This window comes from Salvia splendens, chromosome 2 (assembly GCF_004379255.2).
Source record: "Salvia splendens isolate huo1 chromosome 2, SspV2, whole genome shotgun sequence".
Classification (NCBI taxonomy): Eukaryota; Viridiplantae; Streptophyta; class Magnoliopsida; order Lamiales; family Lamiaceae; genus Salvia; species Salvia splendens.
The window spans coordinates 15,992,291-16,018,874 of record NC_056033.1 but is presented as its reverse complement, the minus strand read 5'-3'; the positions used below and the strand labels follow the sequence as shown (position 1 = coordinate 16,018,874).

Below are 26,584 nucleotides of genomic sequence, written 5' to 3'. Positions count from 1 at the left end.
TTCTTGGCTTAATAATTGAAGATGTTATATGAGAAGAATCGTGATAAGGTTTCTTGTGAGGGAATCCTTCCATGTGCCCAAGAAATACCTAAAATAGTGTTTGATTTCAATTTTTAGTTTTTTAAAGATAAAGATAAAGAGCCTAGCCTCAAAAACTAGACTCAAAATGGATTTGGATGGAGAGAAAATGGATGAGAAGAAAGTGTAATGAAGGAGGAATCCTCTTTGGGGACCAATGACCTCCCACAAGAAGATGTGGGAAACCCTAGGCTACTTTCACCTAAAGCAAATACTCCATTGGCTCCACATTCATGACTACACCACCATAAATGCATACCTATACTTGATCTAGTCTAATGAACATAAACCAAGCAACCTACATGTAGGAATTTGGATAAAAATCTCACAAGGGAGATGCTCTAAAAGGAGTCTTCAAAATATCATTCATCAAAGTCCGCAAATAATTGTCTCACAAATGGTATTTATAGTTAGGGTTGGAAACCCAAGAAAAGGGCCCAAAATAAGTTAAAATCATCTAAAACAGTAAAATCACCCGGTCGGGTGTTTTCGCGAAATTAATTCACCCGGCCGGGTGAACCTCCTGGACTCCAATTGTGCTCAGCATGAAAACACCCGGTCGGGTGTTTTGCACCTCAACATCACCCGGTCGGGTGTTTTCTTTGGACTCGCTATCTCTTCTGCGCGGCTTTTGTAAATCGGCCATAACTCTCTCCACCGGACTCCGATCGAGGCGTGCAATATACTCACGCGACCCTCTTTCGAAGATGAACACATTGGTGGCATTTGAAGATCGTTTAGACATCATTTCAATAGGTCGAGTACCCTTGGAATCCCACTGCGGCTGAAATGTTTGATGCACGGCTCCCATGATCGTATCATCCTTTCCCTCTTGTGAAGGATTTGTCCTCAAATCCGGGCCGTCCCCTACAAAATCAAACGGGCTCAAGTCAGCCACATTAAAGGTACAACTCACGTTATACTCACCGGGAAGATCAATGATGTAGGCATTGTCGTTCACACGCTCTAGGACCATAAATGGGCCATCCCCTCGCGGGGCAAGCTTGGATCTTGCTTTGTCGGGACAACTTATTTTCTGAAAGTGTACCCACACCTAATCTCCGGGGTTGAACAACATTTTCTTTCGCCCTTTGTTCACCCTTTGAGCTACTTGTTCTCCCATCTTGCGGATTCGTTCTTGCACTCGAGTGTGCAAGTCTTGCACAAACTTGGCCTTCTCCATCCCACCTACATCAACCATATAAGAAAAAGGCAAATCGGTCGTGGACAAGTCCAACGAGGTGAGTGGATTGAAACCATAGACATGGTGGAATGTATGGTCCTATTATAAGCAAACTTGGCTATAGGCAAACATTCTTCCCAAGAAGTTTTATTTTCAAAAACCAAGGCACGGAGAAGAGCACCCAATGAACGGTTTACAGCTTCCGTTTGACCATCCGTTTGGGGATGTGCGGTGGTAGAGAAAAGAAGTTTGGTACCCATCCTACCCCAAAGTGTTTTCCAAAAGAAATTAAAAAATTTGACGAGTCTATCACTTACAATAGTTCTTGGGACCCCATGGATTCTTACAACCTCCTTGAAAAATAAACTAGCAACGAATTTGGCATCACTTGTCTTCCGACATGGAATGAAGTGAGCCATTTTGGAAAACCTATCCACCATTACAAAAATGCTATCATTTTTTCGAAGAGACATTGGGAGACCTAGAACAAAGTCCATGGATAAGTCTACCCAATGATGTGTAGGAGTAGGCAAAGGGGTGTAAAGACCATAATTGTTAGATTTAGACATGGCTTGCCTACACTCTAAGCAACTACTACAAAACTTTTCAACATGCTTCTTCATGCAAGGCCAAAAGAAATGCTCACTTAGTATGTCAAAAGTTTTAAGCAACCCAAAATGACCCATTAGGCGCCCTAGGTGAGCCTCCTTAATCAACAAATTTCTCAATGAGCATGAAGGTATGCACACCCTATTCTCTCTAAAAAGATAGCCATCCAACCTATAGTATTTATCAAAAACACCTTTTTTACAAGCTCCGTAAATAGAAGAAAAGTCATGATCATGCTCATAAAGGTCTTTAATAAACTCAAATCCAACATAATTGGAGGCACACATAGCAAGCACATGCTTTCTCAAACACACGGTATCACTCACAAGTAAAGCACCATCATGCAAGGTCTCAAAAGGTTTCCTAGAAAGAGCATCGGCAACCACATTGTCATTTCCCTTCTTATTCCTAATGACATAGGGAAAAGTCTCTAGGAAAACACTCCATTTAGCATGTCTTTTATCAAGTTTATGTTGCCCTCATGTTGCCCTCCTAAGAACTTAATAGACTCATGATATGTGTGTATCACAAACTCCTTGTGCATCAAGTAGTGTTGTCAATTCTCAAGGCAACGGAGTATAGCATACAACTCCTTGTCGTACGTGGGGTAGTTCAATTGGGCTTGATTTAGCTTTTCCGAGAAGTAAGCTATGGGATTACCCTCTTGCATGAGAACTCCCCCAATCTCCGCACCACTTGCATCACATTCAAGTTCAAAAGTTTTATAAAAATTAGGGAGTGCTAGTAAGGGAGCATGTGTGAGGTCATTTTTCAAAGTACTAAACGCTCTCTCTTGCTCCTCCCCCCACTTAAACTCAACATTTTTTTGACAAGAAGATTCAAGGGTGAAGCTTTTGTGGAAAAATCCCTAACAAACCTCCTATAGAAGCTAGCAAGGCCATAAAAAGACCTAACCTCACTCACATTCCTTGGTGTTGGCCATTCCCTAATGGCTTTCACCTTTTCTTCATCTACCCGCACTCCTTCCTTTCCCACAACAAAACCAAGAAACACAACTTCCTCAACACAAAAAGTGCATTTAGGCAACTTGGCATATAAAGCATGCATTCTCAACACTTCAAGTACATTCCTAAGATGACTAGCATGCTCTTCAATACTACGACTATAAATAAAGATATCATCAAAATATACCACCACAAATTTCCCAATAAAAGAACGAAGCACATGATTCATCAAACGCATGAATGTAGAAGGGGCATTAGTTAAACCAAAAGGCATCACAAGCCATTCATACAAGCCAAATTTGGTTTTAAAAGCGGTTTTCCATTCATCTCATTCTTTCATGCGAATTTGGTGGTATCCACTAGCCAAATCAATTTAGAGAAACATATAGAGCCACAAAGATCCTCTAACATGTCGTCTAACCTAGGTATAGGGTGTCTATATTTGATGGTGATTTTGTTAATTGCCCTACAATCTACACACATCCTCCAACTACCGTCTTTCTTAGGTACAAGAATGACGGGTACGACACAAGGAGATAGAGATTCACGAATTAGACCTTTGGCAAGGAGTTCCTCGACTTGTCTTTGTAGCTCTCGTGTCTCCTTGGGATTCGCCTTGTATGCGGCCTGGTTTGGGAGTGACGATCCCGGCAAAAAATCAATTTGATGCTCGATCCCCCTCATGGGAGGAAGTTCACTCGGGAGTTCCTCCGGGAATACATCTTCAAATTCCTGCAACACACTTTGGACAATCAAAGGACACGGGTCAAGGTTAGTAGCTAAGCACAAATCCTTACGGACCATGAGGAGAACGGAGAGGTGATTGTTTAGTGCCCACCCAAGGTCGGTTTTACTAGCTATCAAACATTCATTTCCCTCTCTTGTTTGTGGTTGCTCTCCTTTGGACGCTTTTATTTTTCTCTCACCACCTCCACTCTCACTTGGCTTTTTTAGCTCACATTCTTTTACTAGACTTTTTTCCCTATCTCTCTCTTTCCTTTTGTAGATGTTGGCTAGCCTCAAACACGGCACTAGGTAGCAATGGCTTCAAACGAACCTTCACCCCGTTGAGCATGTAGAAATACTCATTTGTGAAGCCATTTTTGTATGCCCTTCTATCAAACTCCCATGGCCTCCCTAGCAAAACATGACATGTCGTCATAGGAATGATATCACATATGATTTCTTCTTCAACTTCCCCAATCTTCAATGGAACTTTGCATTGAGCCTTCACCTTCAACTCCCCGGAATCCCCTAACCATTGCAATTTGTAGGGGTTTGGGTGTTTAAGGACCTTCAATCCCAATTTGGCCACCAACCGGTCACACACCACATTTGTACAACTCCCTCCATCTATGATGACCAAGCACGTCTTGGATTTCACCTTACACTTCATATGAAAGATGTTGCACCTTTGCTCCTTATGCTCCTCAAGGTTGGGTTGTACATTGAGCATTCGGAGTACAACCATAGCCCTTAAGGGTGTATCTTCATCCTCGCCACTAGAGAAAGCTATGTCGGTGTCCGGGCTCACTTCTTAAGTGCCCACATCTTCTCCTTCTTCTTCATCTTCCTCACTATACACGCTACCATCTTGCCCGATAACCATTACCCGTTGGTTTGGGCACTCACATTCATAATGGCCATACCCCTTGCACTTGAAACATTGAACCTTCTTGTCTTCCATAGGGGCTATAGCTTTAATAGGTTGAGTACCCGGTAAAGCCTTCACGGTCGGTCTCCCTTGGGTATTTGGATTAGCCGTGTTTTCCACCTTCTTGCCGGGAGCGCTCCACTTGCTAGGCCCCGTCCCTCCCCCGGTTTGGCTAGACGCCCATTTAATCCGGCTAGAAACCAACTCCTTACTTTGCCTCTCAAAAGTGTCGGCAAACCCAATCACCTCATCCAAAGAAATTCCCCCCAATGCTTCCACTTGCACCTTGTGCTTCAAGTTGATGTTAATGCCATGGATAAATCGATCTTGTGTCGCCTCTTCTCGCTCCTCCACTCCTACCTTGCTCATCAATGATAGGAGTTCATAGTAGTACTCCATTACGCTCTTCGTCCCTTGCTTCAAATCTTGAAGCTCCCCTCGAAGTTGGAGGAAATAGGACTTTGGTAAAAAGGTAGTCCTCATGAGCTCATACAACTCCGCCCACGAACCCACTTCTCCTCCCCTAACCATCCTTCTCCTCCTCATCGTATCATTCCACCATGTATCTGCATTGCCACGAAACTCGGCTATTGTCACCTTCACCTTATCACCTTCCGAAAAGTTATGGAGTGAGAAAATTTTTCTCATTTGGGACTCCATTCCAAGTAGGCTTCGGGATCAAACTTGCCGTGGAACTCGGGAAATGTGTGCTTGATAGATTTGATGGGATCATCATACCTCGGCTCCATCTCCTCCTCCTCATAGTTTCTATTTCTTCTATGCCTACCATCCCACCCATGGTGCCCCATGTTTCCATTCCCGCTTCCGCCCATCATGTTCCCAAACCTACCATTCATATTCCCAATCCGTCCTCCTCCATGTCCTCCACGCCCCCCATGATCGTACCAACCATAGGGCTCTTCCTCTCCATTACTCCCCTCAGAGGCATCGTGATGTGTGGGATTGCTTCTAGGGGTGTTTGACCTTGATAGTCGCAAGACCTTCAAAGCGTTGAGTTCGTCGTGGATAAAAGCTTGGTTTTCATGGATGGATACTTGGTTCTCCTTGAGTTCCTTCAAATCCCCGAACATAGCATCTTGAGTGACATGCATTGTTGTTTGGCCTTCTTTTAGATCCCTCAAATCCGTCATAATTTTTGTCATCAAGCTTTTCAATTCATCCCCCGCCAAATTATGACTCGTGCTCGCACCCGGTTCAACTCTCTCAGGTTGCGAATCCCCCATCGTGGTGGATCTAGTACGAGGTGGCATTCAAAATGGTACCTACAATAAGAAATAAAAATAAACTAGGATCTAGTCCTAGGGATTAGTAAAATCCACACTCACACACACAAGAAAGGGAGATTTTAGTAAGAACTCACTTCCCAATTGGTAATCTCACCCCCAATTCACTCACCAATGTCACTCGGAATAAGGCTTAGAATACAGTGAGGGCTAGGTTCACTCACTCTCAATATCCAACTTCCTAAATGCAAGTGCTAAGACAAATCAATCAAGGTATATACATAGGCAATACAACCAAGTAAGTAAAGCCAATCAAGCATGTGAAAGTAAGGTTCAATGCCTAAGGAAGCTAACAAACAAACTTAGTTGAGCTGAAAATTTATATAACTCTTGGCTGATCTTTAGGATTTTTTTTTGATATGGCTACCCAACCCCAAAATTGATGAAACTTGGTAGATAACAAGATTAAAGGGTTTAGAATGAGGGAAAAATATCCCCAATATAGCAGGTTTTCGAGAATACCCTCGATTTTACATTTTCCCCAAATCTATCAAACTATGGCACAAAACAGGGCAGCAACTTCACACATTAATTTGACCTATCAAATGATGGAATTTTTGGCTGAGATTTTTCAGGAAAATAGTTCATATATCAAGGTTCATGCACACCAAAAATCAGCTCAAACCTACAACAATTGACCAATAAACAAGCAAAGGCTAAAACAAAAGAAATAAGGAAAAACAAGGAAAAGGAAATTTCATAGAGGTTTAAAATCAAACACTTGGTAGGCACCTAGGCTCTAAATACCAAATGATAAGGTTTCTTGTGAGGGATTCCTTCCATGTGCCCAAGAAATACCTAAAATAGTGTTTGATTTCAATTTTTAGTTTTTTAAAGATAAAGATAAAGAGCCTAGCCTAAAAAACTAGACTAAAAATGGATTTGGATGGAGAGAAAAAGGATGAGAAGAAAGTGTAATGAAGGAGGAATCCTCTTTGGGGACCTATGACCACCCACAAGAAGATGTGGGCAACCCTAGGCTACTTTCACCCAAAGCAAATACTCCATTGGCTCCACATTCATGACTACACCACCAAAAATGCATGCCTATACTTGATCTAGTCTAATGAACATAAACCAAGCAACCTACATGTTTGGATAAAATTCTCACAAGGGAGATGCTCTCAAAGGAGTCTTCAAAATATCATTCATCAAAGTCCGCAAATAAATGTCTCACAAATGGTATTTATAGCTAGGGTTGGAAACCCAAGAAAAGGGCCCAAAATAAGTGAAAATCGTCTAAAACAGTCAAATCACCCGGTCGGGTGTTTTCGCGAAGTTAATTCACCCGGCCGGGTGAACCTCCTGGACTGAAAACACCCGGTCGGGTGTTTTGCACCTCAACATCACCCGGTCAGGTGTTTTCTCTGGACTCGCTATCTCTTCTGCGCGGCTTTTGTAAATCGGCCATAACTCTCTCCACCGAACTCCGATCGAGGCGTGCAATATACTCGCGCGACCCTCTTTCGAAGATGAACACATTGGTGGCCTTTGAAGATTGTTTAGATGTCATTTCAATAGGTCGAGTACCCTTGGAATCCCACTGCGGCTTAAATGTTTGATGCACGGCTCCCATGATCGTATCAAATTGTGTTATTATTGGAATTCAATATTGTAGGGATCAGATCATTCGGGGTTCACTAATTACCGAAACCTTTTTTCGGTTAAACCGCTACTGAGATGGCTAATCTCAGAGTTTACAAGCCGAAATATAAAAGATTGTTACAATAGGAAGAACCTTAATTACAATTTAACTAGCTAAGTACAAGTTACAATCAGACTAGCTAATCAGTTCCTGTACCAGATCTGGACTCCAAGCTCACGCCGATTGGACACCCTGCACACTTAGCAAACAAATCAGAACACTAAGAACAGATCCTAGTGGATCTGGAATGCAAGAACAAACACGGTATAAGGTCAGAGAATAGAGGAATTGGCTGAGCTCACAATGTGACTGCGCTCAGGGCCAAGGACATCCTCTATCACCACGATTTGTCCAAAGGAGCACCGTGAGACCGTCTGAATCAGAGATCTCACAAGATCTCACCGATTGCTACCAACGTTGCCGTCTCAACACGCGCCACCACTTTTACACCGTAGAAACCTCTGAAGAACACCAGAACTCACAGATCCTCACAAGCAAAGGCGGACCTACGTAGGGATTTGGGGTCCCATGGAACCCCATTTATTTTAGTATTAATACTATATATTTGTACCCTTGAAACATTAAGTCAGCAGCGGAAGTGGCAATTAACTTGGTATTGGAACCTCCGGAGCCGAGTCCGATTCCCTTTAATCTCAGTCCCGATTTTATTATTTCAATGTATTTTTCTACAGCTATCACAAAAAATACAATGCGTACATTTTTTATATTATTAAATGTGTACATATTTATATAGCATTTTTCTAATGTCACAACTACTAACTTCCCTGATTTTTATAGTCCATTAATTACTTTATTTCAGAATTTATCTATATTTGATGTGTACATATTATATAATAGCATTTTCTAATGTCACAATTATTTTCGATTATAGTCAATTGGACCTCCCAACATCAAAATCCTGCGTCCGCCACTGCTCACAAGAACCCGATGAAATCGCCTCCAGCTTAGCAGATCCAACTGAATCGTTAGACCTAGCACTGGACTTTGCAAGGAAACCAAATGGTTACCTCTGCTAGTGATTTCACCGATCAAAAAACACTCTCAGAATACTAGAGAAGTGAACGGAAGAGAAGATCAACGGCGAAGAAGAAGAAAACCCTAGAATCTCGAGAGAGGGAGAGAGAGTCGGTAGTGAGAGAGAAAAAGATCTAGAATGAGAGTCAGAGAATGAAAGGTCCAACTTAGTCAATAAACACAATTTTCATCCAACGGTGTAGCGCCATGATCCGTGTGGAGTAGCAACGTGGCAGCTATCCAGCGGGTTAATCCAAGGATCATCAGCTTAACGGGCCAGAGCCTTGGGCTCAGATTAAATAAGCTATTGGGCTACAAATAAAGGAACGGCCCAATCCACAATTAATTTGATATGGTCCATTAAATCCCACAAATATTTTCTTGATCATTGGTTAGGTGTGAGGATTGTGTCAAAAAAGATAGAACATGCTTTGCTGAGGTTAATAATAGGCTAAAATCACCAGATCTTCAAGCACATGTTTGCTAAGTTAAAAATATGTTGATGAAAAAATGATAATATAGTTTTCTTGGAATATGGTTTTCTCTCCATTGAGTAATCGTCGTTTTGTCTTAAAAGAATACGGATTGCACGGTTACATTGATAGAGAATGATCCTGAGCTCATTTCAATCCATAAATGGTGACAATACATTCTTTTATAACAAGGGTAAGAGAAAACTGCAGCCAAAGTTACGTTGTTGGTGGTGTTTTCTAGCAACCTTTTCCCCTGTAATCCGATGTTTACAAAGATGTCATGTTTAGTGTTTGGGTGTGTGCAGATTTACAAAAATGATGAACGAGAAAGAATTTCCCCACCAAAATCTCTCTCCAAGTAACAAACATCCATGACAGAAACAACAAACAAATGATAGACATAGCAAAATGAGAAATGTGTACATATATTTTTTATATTCTCCTAATATCATCAAATTCACAACTGTAGTAGAAATGTGCAGGTGATTTCGTTGATGAACGGACGAGATAAGCTGAATCCGATCACTAAAGGAGAGGACCAAGAAGAATGTGACAAATTTCTGCGATTGAATACGGTGGAAGAGCTTTGGCAACCCTAATTTGATTTGAATGAAGAATTGTTACGTGAAAATCATACTCCCTCCGTCTCATACTACTCGCACTTTTCATTTTGACAGCGTAATTTTAAAAATGAATAATTAGAATTTGAAGTGAAATAAGACTAACACTTAATAAGTAAATCCTTAATTAACTCTTATATCTTGATTAAATACCATAATTTTTACTTAAAAAATAAATAGTGCAAATTGTTTGGGATAATCCGAAAATGAAATATGCAGGTGGCACGAGATAGGGAGAGTAAGTTGGGGTAAATCGGAGATTTGTAAATAAAACAATTTAAAGGGACAAAACCGTCATTCTCACATATTTGACCCTTTACATTCATATCTATCGAATAGAAAATTTATTTATCCACTCCCTCCGTCAACCAATGGTCGTCCCATTTTTCTATTTCGTCCACCCACCAATAAATGTCTCATTTATTTTTTTTGGTAATGAACCTCATATTCCATTAATTTTATTCACTGACATCTCATTATAAAATTAATACTCCCCTGTCCCATTAAAAACGAAACGTTTTCCTTGTTGGATTGTCCCATTAAAAATGAAACGTTTCGTAAAATAGAAACATCTCTATCTCTACTTTTACATCCTCGCATTAACTTACAAAACAACACTACATAAAAACTCGTGTTGATTCTCAAATGTTACAACTTACATATTTATTGGGACAGATGGAGTATATAAAAGTAGGATCCACCTCCCACTAACATTTCCACTTACTTTTCACTATATTTTTTGAAATCAATGACAGATCAAACTAGGCATTGTAGTTTGGTTTTGGTTTTGTGTTGGTTTTGCAAGTTAAAAAGGTCGGGAAGGGTATGCTCGGGACTATGATGATATTGTTCTAAGTACTAAACTGATACTCCCTCCGTCCCCAAAGAGTATGAACTATTTCCTTTTTCGTCCGTCCCTAAAAGGTATGAACTTTCTAATTTTAAAAAATTCAAACAACATACTATCCCTACACATTTTATTTACAACTTATATCAATACCATTAACACTTATACCATTATAATAATGTGGACCCCACTCTCCACTAACATTATTTCCACTACCATCTCTCTCTCTCTCTCTTACTTTTTCCCTTATTTATTAAAACCCGTGCCGAACCCAAAGTTCATATTCTTTGGGGACGGAGGGAGTATATCCTGCTCTGATACCATCTTTAAATGGTAATTGAGAGAGGTAGAGAGAGATTGATTAGGCATTTGGATGTAAAGTGCAGAGAGATACAATATATTTCTTGTATGTTTCTGGTGCTTATATCCCTAGTATTTATAGGAACTCTTCAAGTACAATAATACTCCCTCCGTTCTTAAAGAATATGCATTTTGGTTTTGGCACGAGTTTTAATGCAAAATTAAGGTAAGTGAGAGGTAGAGAGAAAAAGTAAAGAAGAAAAGTATTGTTAGTGGAGAATGGGTCCCACCTCATTAGAGAGAATCATTAGAGAAAAAAATGTTTCTAAAATTAAAAAATACATGTTCTTGTGGGACAAACTAAAAAAAATAGTGCATATTCTTATAGGACGGAGGGAGTAAATGAGAATTCAAACTCTACACTACCACAGAAACTCTACAACTATAAATGTGTTCTAGGAACTCCAACACAATACATGTAAGGTGGCTAATTTCTTACTTGCTTTAACACAATGTATAAGGACACATTGGTTTCAACTATAAATGTGTTCTAGTAACTCCAACACAATAAATGTAAGGTGGCTAATTTATGATTTGCTTTAATACTTCATCTATACCATGTTACTTGAGTCATTTCTTTTTTACAATGGATTTAAGAAAGTGGTGTTTGGTAAGTTAAATAAAGATAAAATAAAGTAGAGAATATAATAAAGTAAGAGAGAGTAAGTAAAAGAAAGAACAACTAGGTAAGATTAGATGTTTTTTTAGTTAAAAAGAGAAATGACTCAAGTAACTTGGGACAATCCAAAATGTAATATGACTCAAGAAACTTGGGACAGAGGGAGTACAAAGTATCAGTGCATAGTCTCTAAATGTAAGGTGGCTAATTTATGATATGCTTTTAACACAATGAATACGTACATAATCTCTAAATGTAAGGTGGCTAATTTATGATTTGCTTTAACACACTGTATAAGTACATAAAGGAACTAATTTCTACAAATAAAAAATGGAGGTGACAGGAAAGGAATAAAGAATGCATCCAAATATTCATGATATTCCTGAGGTAAACACTGATCTCATTAATCTGACTTGAATATTGCAATAAAAAATTGTAACCAAACAAATTTGTTTTGAGTTAAGATGGGAAGCAAAGGAAGCAAAGACTGATCTTAACAAACTTGATAGAAAGAAGGAATTAATGACATAGTGAAGTTAGAAATCTGCATGCATTCAATAAAAAGTGTTTACAAGAGATAAAAATGATAATTTAACTTGAACCAAAAAAGTTATGCAGATTCAAAAGGTGGATGAAAGATACTAGGAGCAAATGAAGAGAATGATCTTGATAAACATGACAAGGAAAAAAGTATTATGATGGAGTGAAGGTTAGACATATGCATATTCAAAATGGTAGATTCACATCATTATGAATTCAAATTCATTAATTATTTAGACCTCTTTTATATTTAAGGTGAAAAATAATTAATTTAAATTCATTAATTACTGATATCTCTTTTATATTTGAGTTGAAAAATAGTCAATCTTTTAAAATAACTGACCAAGATACAAAAGCCAACACACGATTGCATGTACAAGATAGAATCGAAACCCAAACTAAATAACATATCTATTTTTCTATCGTGGCCACTTCGGACATACATAATTCATTAATATCCAACTTTATCACAAATTGACACACTACTTTTATCAACCGACATAATAGTCAATAACAAAAATCAACATGGTCGACCAATATATAATTACACCTATAGAATACCAACACCTCTTAGGAAGTTGAGCTAAAAATACTAAAAAAATTACATATTGGACCCTTGCAAATAAATTTCCAATTAGGACCAATACTTGCAAATAAATTTCCAATTAGGATCATTATATATCTTATTGGATCAAAATTGGTAGTATATCATATCATCCTATCTCTCTCTCATAGTACTATATAATTGTATAGCATCATCAAAGGAGCTTCTAGCAAAAAAATGGAGAGAGATAGAAATACACAAAAACCACACATCTTAGCTATTCCTTACCGAAGCCAAGGCCATGTTAACCCTATGCACCAATTTTGCAAGCGCCTAGTCTTCAAAGGTGCTAAAACAACTTATGCTCTCACCAAATTCATCATCAAATGCTTCAATCCAAAGACCAACTCCGTCGCCATCGAAGCCACATCTCAGATGGCTTCGATGAAGGCGGATTCGGACAAACAGCCGACGTGTCAGACTATCTGACGCGTATGGAAAAAGCCGGCTCGGAAACCCTAGAGGCTTTCATCCAATCATATCAAAGATCTAATAGCCCCATTGATTGCATAGTTTGTCTTTATGATGCCTTTTTGCCATTGGCCATAGAAGTGGCCCAAAAATATGGAATCAAGGGAGCTGTTTTTTTCACTCAAGCTTGTGTGGTGAATTATGTGTACTATTATGCCCACCATGGGCTGCTGGAGCTTCCGGTGACGGCCGCCTCGACACCGGTGGAGCTTCCGGGGCTGCCGCCGCTCGAGCTGCCGGACCTCCCTTCGTTCATATACAAGCATGGGAGTTATCCGGCTTACTTTGAGATGGTGTTGAGTCAATTTTCGAATTTGGAGAAGGCTGATTTTGTGGTGGTCAATACGCTTTGCAAGCTGGAAGAGAAGGTGAGTTTTGATTGTTTTAGTTTTATTGAATAGTATTTAATTGGATGAATACATGTCGTACAATGATACTATTTCGATTTGGGTTAATCAATTAAGTCCACCAAAATCGATTGGTATTGCGTACATTTTCAATACTGATTATTTTATATTATCTTAATATATGTTGAATTGTTGACAGATATTCAAAAACCATATCTTTTCATCGGCATTGATAAATCATAAAAGTCGACAGCCAAGAAAAAATGTTACTATAAAATAGTACAGTATCAATTATTTTGGAAATACTCGGTGGACGTGTTAATCTTTTCCTTGTTTTTAAATTCTCGTTCACAAGATAATACTCTTTTCATTTAAAAAAATAGACTAATTTTTATCATTTTTTTATCTCAAATTTAGACTAAATCTAAATTTGAAAAGTTTTCAACCAATTATACACCACTAATAATGTGGACCCCACAATTTCTACTATTTTTTTATCTTTCTTTTTACCAATTGCACGTTAAAACTTGGGTCATGTACAAGTTTATCTATATTTTTTTAAAATGGAGGGAGTATTTGCATACCTTAAAGTAAATCACTACCTATGCCCTTTTCGCGAATTATTATTATATACTCCTATGTAGCTGAGTCATTTTCTTTTTAGATTGTTTCATTGTAGTTGAGTACTCCCTCCATCCATGATTAAATATTGTATATTTGAGTGGCACAGGTTTTAAAAAATTGTTTGACTTTATGTAGTAAAGTGGGTAGAAAAGTTTGTGAAATGTGAAGCTACTTTTATATATTGGTTTTATAATAAAATGTGAGTGGAATATAGTGTCCATTTATCAAATATAGTAAAAGTGAAATGAGATATTTATTGGCGGACATACGAAAAAGGAAAAATGAGACATTTAATGGCGGACGGATGAAGTACCTTTTTTTGGCAAAAAGCATCATTTTTACTCTCTCTTGTTTTATTCTCTATTCAACTCTCTACCTTTTTCCTTTTCATAGTTTATTTTTCATTCACTTAACTCACTTTTAACACAATTTTTAAAATCATGTGCCGAAAAGAAATGTCTTTGTTGTATATGGACGGAGGGAGTATAATAAATGTCAAGCTTAGTTTCTATGAGTGGAAAAGGTGATCTTTATTTACTTTTATATTAATAATATAAGTAGTTGTGGAATAGTTATAAAAATTGGAATGCAAAAATGGCAATAATAATTCGAATAATTTGGTTTATTTGATCATCAATTTAACAGATTGTAGATTCAATGGCAAAAGTGTGCCCACTTCTTACAATATGGCCGACACTGCCATCATCCCATTTGGATGGTAGGATTGAAAACGATAACAAATATGACATAAACCTCTTTCAACCCGAAGATTGTACAAGAATAATGCATTGGTTAGAAAAGAAGCCAGCAAGGTCAGTTGTGTACATAGCCTTCGGCAGCATGGACAATCTCCCTAAGCCACAAATGGAAGAGATCGCATGGGGTTTGCGAAGTTCGAATTTCAACTTCATATGGGTGGTGAGGGCTCAAGACCGGCAGGAGAAGATCCCAGCTGATTTCGTACGTGCATCGCTTGTTGACAAGGCCTTGTTTGTGCACTGGAGCCCTCAGCTTGAAGTGCTGTCGAGTGAGGCGGTGGGGTGCTTCTTCCCACACGGTGGGTGGAATTCCACGACCGAGGTGCTGAGCCTGGGGGTGCCCATTGTGTTTATGTGCTAAGTTTGCTAGTGTTTATAGTTTTCTATAAGAATTTGTTTTCAAGAATTTGTTATGCACTAAATCCTGCACAATAAGTATCATTGCCCCTCTTTGATTACATGTAGATACGCCGTTGATAAGACTGAAATAGATCAATATCAATATGCATGAAAATAAATGAACTTATGGAGTGCATCTTGTCTGTCACACCCTACTCCTCTCGAATATACATTTATAATAAAACTATTACGGGTTTAATCACAAATAAACACACAATAGTAGTACTACTATATAATTTCAAAAATCTAACATTTGTTAGGTATATTGATAATATTTTTAATTGTAGTACGACCCTATCAGCAATGTATGCTATACATTTATCTAACATTGAGAATAAGGCATAACTTAGTCGGTCAACAAAAAATTAGTAATTAAATTATGAAAAAATGCAGACGTGAATGGTAGTGATTTCACAAATAAAGGTTTACCTGAAGAGGTGAAGGGTGGCTGGCGGCACCTATGGTGGCCTGAGGATAGTCGACGACATACATACTCTAATGAATAGGTCGACATCAGTGGCGTATCCATGATTTTCAATTTGGGGATGGGAAAAATAATTACACTTAAAATTTCAAAATGTGACTAATCATTTTTGTTTTCTTTGTTATGTTATTTCAGTTATTCTATATTTTTAAATAAAATCTTTGTCTTTATTTTTTTTATCAGAAAACTTCATATTAAATAAAAAAAATTAGTTTATAGTACTAAATTATACATTTGAAATACAAGTATCCATGTTTTGTTAATTAGCAATATATAATACTATAAATATGAATATAACGAGGAGGTTAAATTTATAAATATGGAGTTTTTTTAAAACTAAAAATAATATACTAAGTACTTTATATTAGTCATATAAATATCATTCTGCAAAAATATTAAAAATATACAAACTTATATCTAGCTAGATTGGGTATTTTGCAGCTTATAGATAACTCAAACTATATAAAAGTATAAAACTCATGCTTTCACAATTCCCAACTACAAGTCTACGGCTACAACTAGACATGCCCACGGTTTCCGATTCCAGCGGTTAACCGCCGAACCAGAATCGGGACAATTTTTTCGAACCAGAACCGTCGTATTTGGAACCGCTGTCCGGTTCCAATTCAAGATTTTTCAAACCGGAACCGGCGGTTTTTTCCAGCGAGGCATCCGATGCGTCAGGCGGTTTTGTTGACCGGAACCGGTGGTTTTTTGGCCGGAACTGGCGGTTAACCGCCGGTTTCTGCGGTTAACCGTGAAACTGGTGATTTTCCTGTTCTGGTGCGGAACACGAGGCTAACACGTTGCAGGTCGTCAGGCGGTTTTTGTTGACCAAACCACCCGGCGGTTCCGGCCGTTTTACACAAAACTGCCGGTTTCGTCGGATTTTCAAATTTTTTGAATTCAAATTAATCCATTTTCCCCACATATTTATCTATAAATACCCCCTTCTATCCTCACTTACATTCACACCATTCTTGTGTTAACAAGAGTTTCTCTCTTCTATATCTCAATTCTCTCTCTTTGTCTCTTATTTCTCATTTGTGCTATTGTGCTTACATTTGAATTATTACGCATTTATATACTTATACACTTATACTTGTTCCGTAGTTCTATTTCTATAAGTTGTCTTTCTCAATTGCTAAAACAAAAAAAATATATATTATTCCATATTTCTACTATATAATTTGTTACTATCAAGATGTCTTCATCCTGAGAAGGTCGTGTTGATAAGGGAAAGGGAATGTCCAAGAGGCCAAGTCGAAAATCCGTTGTTGATGAGATTTCTCAAAGGAACATGGATGTGTGACAGGTTAATAATTATTATCTACTAATATTATTAATTATGAATTACATTACATTATTGTTCATAATTCTATTTGATATTTACAATACAAATATTATTTTGTAGATTCGAGAAGAGCAAGATATGGCCAATGCTATTGCTCTCTCTCGCTCTCAGTCCCAAGGTGGACATGGATATGGTGGTGGCGGCGATGCTTATGTTAGTATCGGTAGTGGTGCTCCCGGTCCCGGTGCCTATTCTCAACAAATTCCAACCCCTGTGAATCTTGCTGACGATGATGATGATGATGACGAGGAGGAGGAGGAGGAGGAGGAGGAGGAGGAAGAGGCGGAAGAGGTTCAAGAAATGCCACCCCCACCACCACCAAGGAGTCGTCGTGGTCATGGTCGTGGACACCATCATCAGCCTCCTAAACCAATTGAAAGGTCTTTAACCTCAACCATCATGGTGAAACATTTCAAGAAGGTACGAGATAGTACCGATCCGGACACTTATAATGTGTATTGCAACTATTGCGAAAACGTATACACATTCTGAGGTGGAGGATATGGTACATTTACCCGTCACATGGAGAAAGCGCATCCGGTCGAGTTTGGTATCGCTCCAACCCAAACTCAACTTACCTTACAACATGGAGTCGGGACCGGGAGTAGGACGGGTTCATCCCAAACATCAGGTATGTGTAGCAATACTCTTTTAAAATATGATCACAAAAATGCTCTCAATGTGATGTCTAGATTTTCCGTGATGAAACATTTTCCGTTCAATGCTTTTGATAACGATGCGTTTGAGTCGAGTATGCAATAAGTTTATAATGCCGCTGCAAGAAAATTGAGTCGAACTTCTATTACTCGAGCTGTTGTTAGACAATGCATGGAAAAGAAGGCGCAATTAGGTACTTTTATTGTTAACTTGGGTCATAAAATTTCAATTTGCTCTGATGTGTGGACTAATTATTTTTGCAAAAATTCATATATGGGCATCACTGTGCATTTCGTTGATCACAGTTGGACTTTAAACAAACGTTTGATTGCATTTCGGGAATTTCCCGCACCACACACTACACAAGCAATTGCTCAATTGATCATTCAAGTTTTGAATGAATTTCAATTGATCAATAAAAATTTTTCGTTGGTTTTGATAATGCAAGCGCTAACACTGCTAGTATAGATGAACTCGTCAGTGCATGTTCTCCTGTTATTGATGGCAAATATTTTCGTGTGCGATGTATTGCCCATATTTTGAATTTGTGTGTTCAAGATGCGATCGATTTGTGGCAAAAGTATGTTGATCCTATTAGAACTGCTGTTAAGTTAATTAATAACAAAACTCCTATTGGTAGAGCTTGGAAGAAACATTGTCATAGCAAGCAGTGCAGGTACACCAATTTTCGTTTGGATGTTTCAACTCGTTGAAACTCGACGTACGATATGTTGGAGTAAACCTTGAACCACATTGAATATTTATGTGATTTTTTTAGAACTTGCTCGCATGTTCCTTCTGATTTGCTTTTGATACCATCTTGTTGGGACCACGGCATGGATTTGTTTCGATTAGTCCAAGCTTTAAAAAATACCATTGTTGAGTTATTCGGTGTTTATTATCCTACTTCTGTGCGTGTTTTGGAGCATTGCATGTATGTGGCAATTGGTTTTAAGACATGTGTGAAAAATACTCAATTCATAGAGTTGAAGGCTATTTTGTTTTATATGGTTGAAAAATGGTTAAAATATTTTGCGCGTATTCCAAATGTGTTTTTTATTGTAAAATGCTTGGATCCAAAGTGGAAGTTGCATGGTGTTCATAAAATTTTAGACATGTACTATGATTGTTTGCACGATTTGGATTTATCTCAACTTCGCAAAATGGGCTTGACAAGAGGAGAATGCTTCGAACTAAGTCTTCCGAATGTTGATGAAATCAAACTAAGGTTAGATAGTGCACTTCGTGCTCTCTACGCGGAATATGAAATGCGGTATAACACTACTCACCAGGTACGTGCTCCTCCTAGTCCTTCTACATTTGATTTTGGTGGCGGGAACTATAGCAATGTCATGATTGATCCAGACGTAGTATCACAATTGCAAGATCTATACAGTGCTACAACCAATAGGACTAGAGCTACTTGTGAGTTAGATATATATTTGTAATCGCACTCTATTTTTCAAGATGCAGGTCCTCCTACTCAACAAATTGACGTCCTTAATTGGCGGGGAACACATGACAAAGAGTTTCCGATACTCTCGATAATGGCTAAGGAGATTTTCGCCGTTCCCGCTTCCACCGTCGTCGTTGAGCAAGCTTTCAGTGTCGGCGGTTGTGTCCTAGACGACAAAAGGAGCAATCTCTTCAAAAAACATAGAAGTCACTATGTTACTTGATGATTGGGCAAATGCGGACATGAGAGCACACGAGCCGGATTTTGACTTCCGTGTAGATAGTTATGGTGAAGACTTTTCCACCGATGGCGATGACGAGGTCGGAAGCGAGGGCGCTCAACAATACCAATGACGACCATTGACGGGGGGAGGGCGGTGAATGGCTAGCACTCGCCGACCAAAAAGGTAAGCAAGGTAAGAGAACTACGTGAGCTTTGATTCCTCAATAAAATTGTGGATACGTAGGCAACTCAACTTAAATTGGAAAAGTTTAACTTTCAAAGTTTAAGTTGAGCTCAAGCCCTTTTCAATTTTTTCCTTCCCCCCCCCATTTCATGTTTTTTTATTTATGTTCCGACGACACTTGTAAATTATATTACATTGTTGTATGTTGTATATGTATTGTAAATTGTAATGTATCGTTGTTCGTTACAACTCAAATTCAATAAAATTGATATGATTTTCACCTTATTCGTCTTATTTCAATTTAAATTATCCATTGTTTTGTTCCAATTTATTGTATAAGTCAAAATTTCAAATTACATTTCAAATTTTCCGTTAAAATCGTTCGAAAACCGGCGGTTCAGAACCGGAACCGTGAAATAGCCTCACGGTTCGGTTCCAGTTCCGCCTTTCTAAAAACCTGAACCGCCGGTTTACGAGCCGTGGGCATCTCTAGGTGCAACTATAACTAGAATGATAAATTAAACGAACATTAAATTAAAGTTTTAACAACATAGCAGATTAGCAGCACTGCAATAAAGCTTTTAATACTCATAGAAATCAAGAAATAAAGCTAGAGGCTCTGACTGAGGCTGGATGGCTGGATTGAATGTTTTGCAGTTGACGGAGCGCCGAGCACGACTCTGCTCCTGCAGGCTGCTGATCACCGGATGGGAAGGGAAGGTGGAGGATTGTGGACTAGAGACTTGGTCTGGCAATTGACGGAAGGAGGTTTTTTATAGATTTTAATTAGGGTTTAATTTTTTAATTTAAATTTTATCTCAAATCTTATATTCTGATATATTTCCTTAGATTTAGATGAATCTATTCCTTCAACATTCATAGCTATCTTTTGGAAATTTTTATAAAATACATTACTAATAAATTATATATATAATACTAGTAGTAAAAAAAATTGGGGTACCCCCGTCCCATTGTCCTGAATTCCCTCCGCCAGTGGTCGACATGATGCAGAGCATAGGAAGCGAGATTGGTGAACGACATAATTCTCTAGCTTCAAGAATAAGAATTATTTACTGGTATTTTATACTAATAATATTTTACAGTTACACCGAATTTTTATAATATTGTGGTACATAAAAACTCACACTGTTGTCTTACCAAATCATTGATATGATGTCACACTGTATAAAAATCAAGATACATAAAAAAAAATCCGTATTTTTTTATATGAGAATAATTGGTAATTTGTCAATTTGTAAGCTGGATTGACTCTAGGTAAGTTAACAACAAACATTGAAATAATAACTGATTAGGTGCTAAGTCGACTATTGACCAGATTCCTAGTGAATGCTCCCACCTAGCTAGTAGGGTACCTAACCTAGTTGTATCGTTGGGCCCGTATCTAACTTCTCCTATTAAAACCTCAACCCACTCTACTGGCTAGTATAATTGTGTAAAGAATCGATCCCACATGGATGGATATAGGCGTTATACACTTGTCATGACATTGTGGAAGGTTGGTTTACTACCACACCTTGGGAGCTGGAGTTTAAGCTAGTGGAGAAATAACAAAAGACCTACACCTATCCTGACTAGTAAGATACTGAATGATTTATACTGTTAATGTGCACGTAAATGGTGAAATGGACTTCTAATGTGCATGTGAAAAGTGAAACTTTGCTATAAATGGATTGACAAAAGTAAAAGGAATAACATGCAGTGCTAGCTAACTAACTACCTAAGCCTGTAGAAAAGCTGAAAAGGTGGAAGAACAAAAGCATAAAGCTACGAAGTGGTCTCAACTTAGATTGTGACATTTTCTTCTTCACCAAGCAAAGAAAATGATTAGTAGATTAAAACTCTATTAATGAATGCTCGGAATCAAACTCAAACAACTCAGATCTAACACAAAATCAAGTCGCGAAATCTAGATCTAAACTATAAAATTCCACTACGGCAACCAAATCATGCAGAAAGCCACAAACACCAAACTGACTAACATGCAAGGTGGCAGAAATGAAACAGAACACAGATCCATGCATCTTTAGAAGAAATGACCGATTGAATCTTGGAGAAACTTGAAGAAATGCTAGATATAACTTAACTAGACAGATTCGAGCACGTAAAAAACAAAAAACAACGTAAAACTAATAGATCTATCTAACTAGGCGGAAAGAAATCATAAGTAAACTGGGAACACAGAATAAAACCAAAATAGTCTTCATTTTCATGACGATCATAAACCAAAGTCGTTTCAAACCAAATCAACTAAGATTAGTTCAAATGCTAGACAAATAAGTACTACTGCCTCCGTCCCACTTTAGGAGTCCCAGTTACTTTTGCACACTCGTTTTATGAAAATCATACTCCCTCCGTCCCCAAAGAATATGCACTTTGAGTTCGGCACGGCCCTTACTTACTATGATCCAATCTCTGTGCCTCGGTATCTGAAGGCACTAGTTAGGATGGACTAGCTGGGATATCCTAACTTCCGTTTCTGACGTAGAGATGTGGGTTGATCCAACTTCTTTGGTGGTTGGTTTTGATAATTTTGCATTTCTCCCTAGTATGTATATAGTCAGCTTTTTTTCCACTTGATAGTACGGAGGATCTCGACTTGTGGGACCTCTATTTGGCTTCTTCATGTTCTTGTTTAGATTCTAGTCACTTTTGGGCTATCATCATGTTGTTAGAACATTTTATTTTGATATTATTTACGGGTTGGAGGTCTGCCTAAACCCCCGCCCACAAAGATCGTGTTAAAAATAAAAAATAAAAAAAATCGGGAAAATAAGAAAGAGGTAGCGAGAAAAAGTAATTAAAATATTGTTAGTGGAGAATGGGTTCCACCTTATTAGAGTAAAAGAGTTTCCAAAATTGGAAATTGCATATTCTTGTGGGACGGACTAAAAAGGAAATAGTGCATATTCTTGTGGGACGGATGGAGTAATAAATAGTTAAAGTGGAGAAATAGTAAAGTAAGAGAGAGAATAACGTATAGAATAGTCTCCTCTACATTATTCTTTTTCTTACTTTATCATATCTCCACTTTAACTATTTAGTATGATTTTTACAAAATGAGTGTGCAAAAGTGACCGGGACTCCTAAAGTAGGACGAAGGGAGTAAAACTTAAGTATTCATGGAAACAACGAAAATAAAGATTGTTTGAGCTCCTCGGAGCAGTAGAACGGCTAAAATTCTGAACTGCAGTAACAAACTAGTTGGAACGGACGGCGGACTCCCTTTTCCGGCAGGTGGCCGGAGCTTCAAGTGAAAACTAGACCAAGAGCGAGGAATGAGAGTGAATGAAGCTAGTCTCCAAGTATATCTTCCTTTTGCATTTGGCCTTCTATTTATATGGTGACTTGCTTAGGTTTTCCTTCCTCTAGGAGTCTGAAGTGACAATTCTGCTCCTCTTCAATAGTTGGCTGTCTCTTAGCAATCCATTCTCCTCTCCGCTCGATCTCTATAGCATGCATCCCGACTTATCAATAACCATCTTACTATAAGTACTTAAATTTATTTAAACCCAATAGCATCATGTAATTACAAACAAAATTCAAATTATAGATGTCAACATAACTGAAAAAGAAAACCCGAATTGTAACTTTTTTTTATGCCAAATTGAAAGTTTGCTACGTAAATCACCAAACAATCATACACCTTAGGAAGTAAAAATAAAGTTATTCGTTGAAAAGCTGGTACCTCACTTTCTCTATAGATGCCATCTCCTTTTCTCCCTCCAAAACATAATCCACAAATCACATTTTCTTTTACAATTACAAATTTTAACGTCACTTATAATCCAACGGGAATGTGATTCAAATTCACCAAACACAATTCCAGAAAAATAAAGTAAAGAAAAGCAGAAAAAATCATGCTCTCTGAGGTTGTTCTTCTCCCCCTATTTCTCTTAATCATTTTCTTGATTAAAAAATGGCTCATCACCCCTCCAAAACCCTTGAAAAATCTCCCCCCATCTCCCCCAAAGCTCCCAATAATCGGGAATCTGCACCAAATCGGGCCGAGCTCGCATAAAAAAATCTCATCTTTGGCCCGAAAACACGGCCCCCTGATGCTGCTCCATCTCGGCTAGGTGCCCCTTCTCATCGCGTCTTCAGCTGACGCAGCCAGAGATATATTGAAAACCCACGACCAAATCTTCTCAAATAGGCCCAATTCATCCGTAGCAAACGCGATTTACGATTGCAAAGACATCGCCTTTTCCTCCTATGGCGATTATTGGAGGCAGATGAAGGGCATTTGCGTCAATCACCTCTTGAGCAGCAAAAAGGTGCAGTCTTTTAGGGGTGTGAGGGAAGAGGAGGTGTTTTTGGTGATGGAGAGGATTAGGGAGGCGAAATCGGTGGTTAATTTGAGTGGGGTGTTTGCTGATTTTGCTAATGATGTGATTTGCAGAGTGGCTTTGGGGAGTAAGTATGGTGATGGTGGGAAGTTCAAGAAGGTTCTGGAAGAATTGGGTGTTTTGTTGGGGAGTTTTGATGTGGGGGAGTTTGTGCCTTGGCTTTGGTGGATCAAGTTTGTGAATGGGGTGAGTGGGAGAGTTAGGGGGGTTGCTAGGGATATTGATGAGTTTTTGGAGGTTATGGTGAGAGAGCATGTTGGTCGGAGAGGGGAAGGAGAGAAGGATTTTGTGGATGTTTTGCTTGAGGTGCAGAGGAATGGAGTGGTGGCTTTGTTCTTGATGATATCTCTATTAAAGCTCTCATATTGGTGAGTTGCTCCATTTATTTCTTGCTTTTTTGCTTTGCTATATCTTGAATAGAGATTAGATTGCAATTGTTGTGTTTTTTCTTGGTGTAGACATGTAGTTACTGTTTTTTTGGAATGAATATTAGAAATTGCTTTATCTATAGGTGATGTTCATGGTTTTTGTCTTATACTTTCTTTGTCCATGATTAAATACTTATATACCTGCACGGGTTTTAAGAAATTGTTTGACTTTAGAGCATCCGCAATAGCGGACGTCCCGGTGGACGAGCGACCGCCTAGTGGCTCTTCCGTCGCGGACGTCCACTATTGCAACCGCCTAGCGGGTGACGGATGTCCGGGACAGACAAGAGATCGTCCGTCGTATTCGGCGGTCATCCTACCTGACATCCGTGCTCTTGTCCGCTATTGCACGGACGTCTCGATTTTTTTATTTATACTCAATATTTACAACTCATTGCACTTCATTTTTTATATATTTGATAAATATCAACAATTAAAATGAATTAATCGTATTTTTCAATTTGTTTTATTGGCTAGGGCGTCGGCTAGTCCTAGTGCTAGGCTATTATTGTGCAGTGTGATGTCCTAGTGATGTAGCAGTGCAGTGGGATGTCCTACTGACGTGGCAGAAGGTGTTTTAGGGATGTCCTAGTGCTAGGCTATTGGGATGTCCACACTATTGTGGATGCTCTTATAAAGTAAAGTGACTATTAATAAAATGTGAGTGAAATGAATTAGTGAAGTGTAAGGTCTACTTACCAAACATAGTAAAAGTGAAATTGGACATTTATTGGCGGTGGATGAAAAAGGAAAAAAGGGATATTCAATGGCGGACAAAGGGAGTAGAGTTAGGGATGTCAATGTAGCCCGCAACCCGTGGGCTGACCCGAATTAGCCCGCACCCAATTAACCCGCGACCCCTTAGGGCTAGACCCGAAAACCCGATGAGATGGTCCGAAAACCCGATAAAATTTATATTATTCTATTTTTACTCCTAATTCGACACTTCATTGATTAATTTTATAATATCGATAACTAAAAAATAACTTTCAACTTTATATTAAATATATAAATTATATATTGAATTTTTATTAATATAATAATTAATAAATAAATTAAAAACATCAAATCCACTTAAAAAATATTTAAATTTCTAAAACATGCATTAAAATTTCACGAAATATCTCAAATATTAGTATTTGATCATGTTTACGATTGAGTTTGACCATATATCTCAAATTTATCATAATTAAATATTTTACATTTTATGAATATAACTAATTTTAATCATTATTTATTGGATTGATCGCATGTTAATCTTATCGGGAGCAACCGATTAACCCGCTGGACTAGCCCGAAACCCGAGCTTTTAGGGTTAGGGTTGAACTTTTACAATCCGATTAACCCGCACTCGATTGACCCGCAACCCGAGTAGGCCGGCCCGAAACCCGATGGCCCGATTGACATCCCTAAGTAGAGTAATGCATTAGTGAAGCCTAAAAGGAGGGTTTGATGATTTTTAATTGTAGTGAGATTTTGATGATTTATTCTTGAAGCCAAAATATTATACTATTACTATATCACATTACAATGATATCTGTTTCAGGACATGTTTGCGGCTGGAAGTGATACGACGTTCACACTAATGGAGTGGATGTTGTCCGAGCTCATACGACACAAGAAAGTCATGGCGAAATTGAAAGCCGAGCTAAAAAGAATTGCAGGCTGCAATTCAGCCATAGCCGAAGCAGATTTAGAAAAATGCCAGTATTTGAAAGCTACGATCAAGGAAACCTTAAGGCTGCACCCTCCCCTCCCTCTACTCGTGCCACGAGAATCAACACATGATGTTAAGCTATTAGGTTACGACATTGCAGCTAGGACGCGGGTGGTTATGAACGCGTGGGCAATTGGGAGGGATCCGCTGTTATGGGAAGATGCAGAGAAGTTTATGCCCTAGAGATTCTTGAATACTTGCATTGATTTCAAAGGGCAGTTTCAGTTCCTCCCCTTTGGCGCTGGCCGGAGGGGATGCCCTGGGGGTGCATTCGCCCTAGGAGCTGTAGAGCTTCTGCTGGCGAATTTGGTGCTTGGATTCGAGTTTGCATTACTGGGCGGAGAGAAAGGGGAAGATTTGGACATGGTTGAAGGTGATGGACTAACTATTCATAGAAAGTTCCCACTTTGTGTCGTTCCTATTTGCGAGAATTGAAAAATTACAATATTTTATAGGATTTCTTTTTGAGATGTAACTAAATTCAAACTTTAAATATTATACAAACTCCTAACTCATTGTCAACACATTGTAAATTTCAAGATTTCGATGTCAACACATTGTCAACCGGTTGATAGTGTGT

At 38.5% G+C, this 26,584-nt stretch overlaps 1 protein-coding gene and 2 pseudogenes across 1 annotated transcript; 2 read left to right on the top strand and 1 right to left on the bottom strand.

The window, feature by feature from the left end:
- Positions 1 to 1,132: 1,132 nt before the first annotated feature.
- LOC121774676 lies at positions 1,133 to 5,137 on the bottom strand. The gene is made up of 4 exons (XM_042171533.1): positions 4,468 to 5,137; positions 3,893 to 4,347; positions 3,330 to 3,567; positions 1,133 to 1,266 (listed from the first exon to the last, which is right to left on the bottom strand). Exons 1-4 carry the CDS (start codon positions 5,135 to 5,137, stop codon positions 1,133 to 1,135), a joined length of 1,497 nt encoding a protein of 498 aa, XP_042027467.1.
- A 7,520-nt stretch (positions 5,138 to 12,657) lies between these two features.
- Positions 12,658 to 15,283, top strand: LOC121768588 (annotated as a pseudogene).
- Positions 15,284 to 23,204: 7,921 nt separating this feature from the next.
- LOC121762012 lies at positions 23,205 to 26,526 on the top strand (annotated as a pseudogene).
- Positions 26,527 to 26,584: the final 58 nt, after the last annotated feature.

Excerpts from the sequence above, each read along its gene's own strand:
- LOC121774676 (XM_042171533.1), bottom strand. The coding sequence starts at position 5,137 with ATGAGAAAAATTTTCTCACTCCATAACTTTTCGGAAGGTGATAAGGTG. Across the intron at positions 4,348-4,467 it reads GGGGTATGGCCATTATGAAT|CTTTCTCTAGTGGCGAGGAT; the intron begins GTGAGTGCCCAA and ends ACACCGACATAG. Across the intron at positions 3,568-3,892 it reads ACATGCTCAACGGGGTGAAG|GAATTTGAAGATGTATTCCC; the intron begins GTTCGTTTGAAG and ends AGTGTGTTGCAG.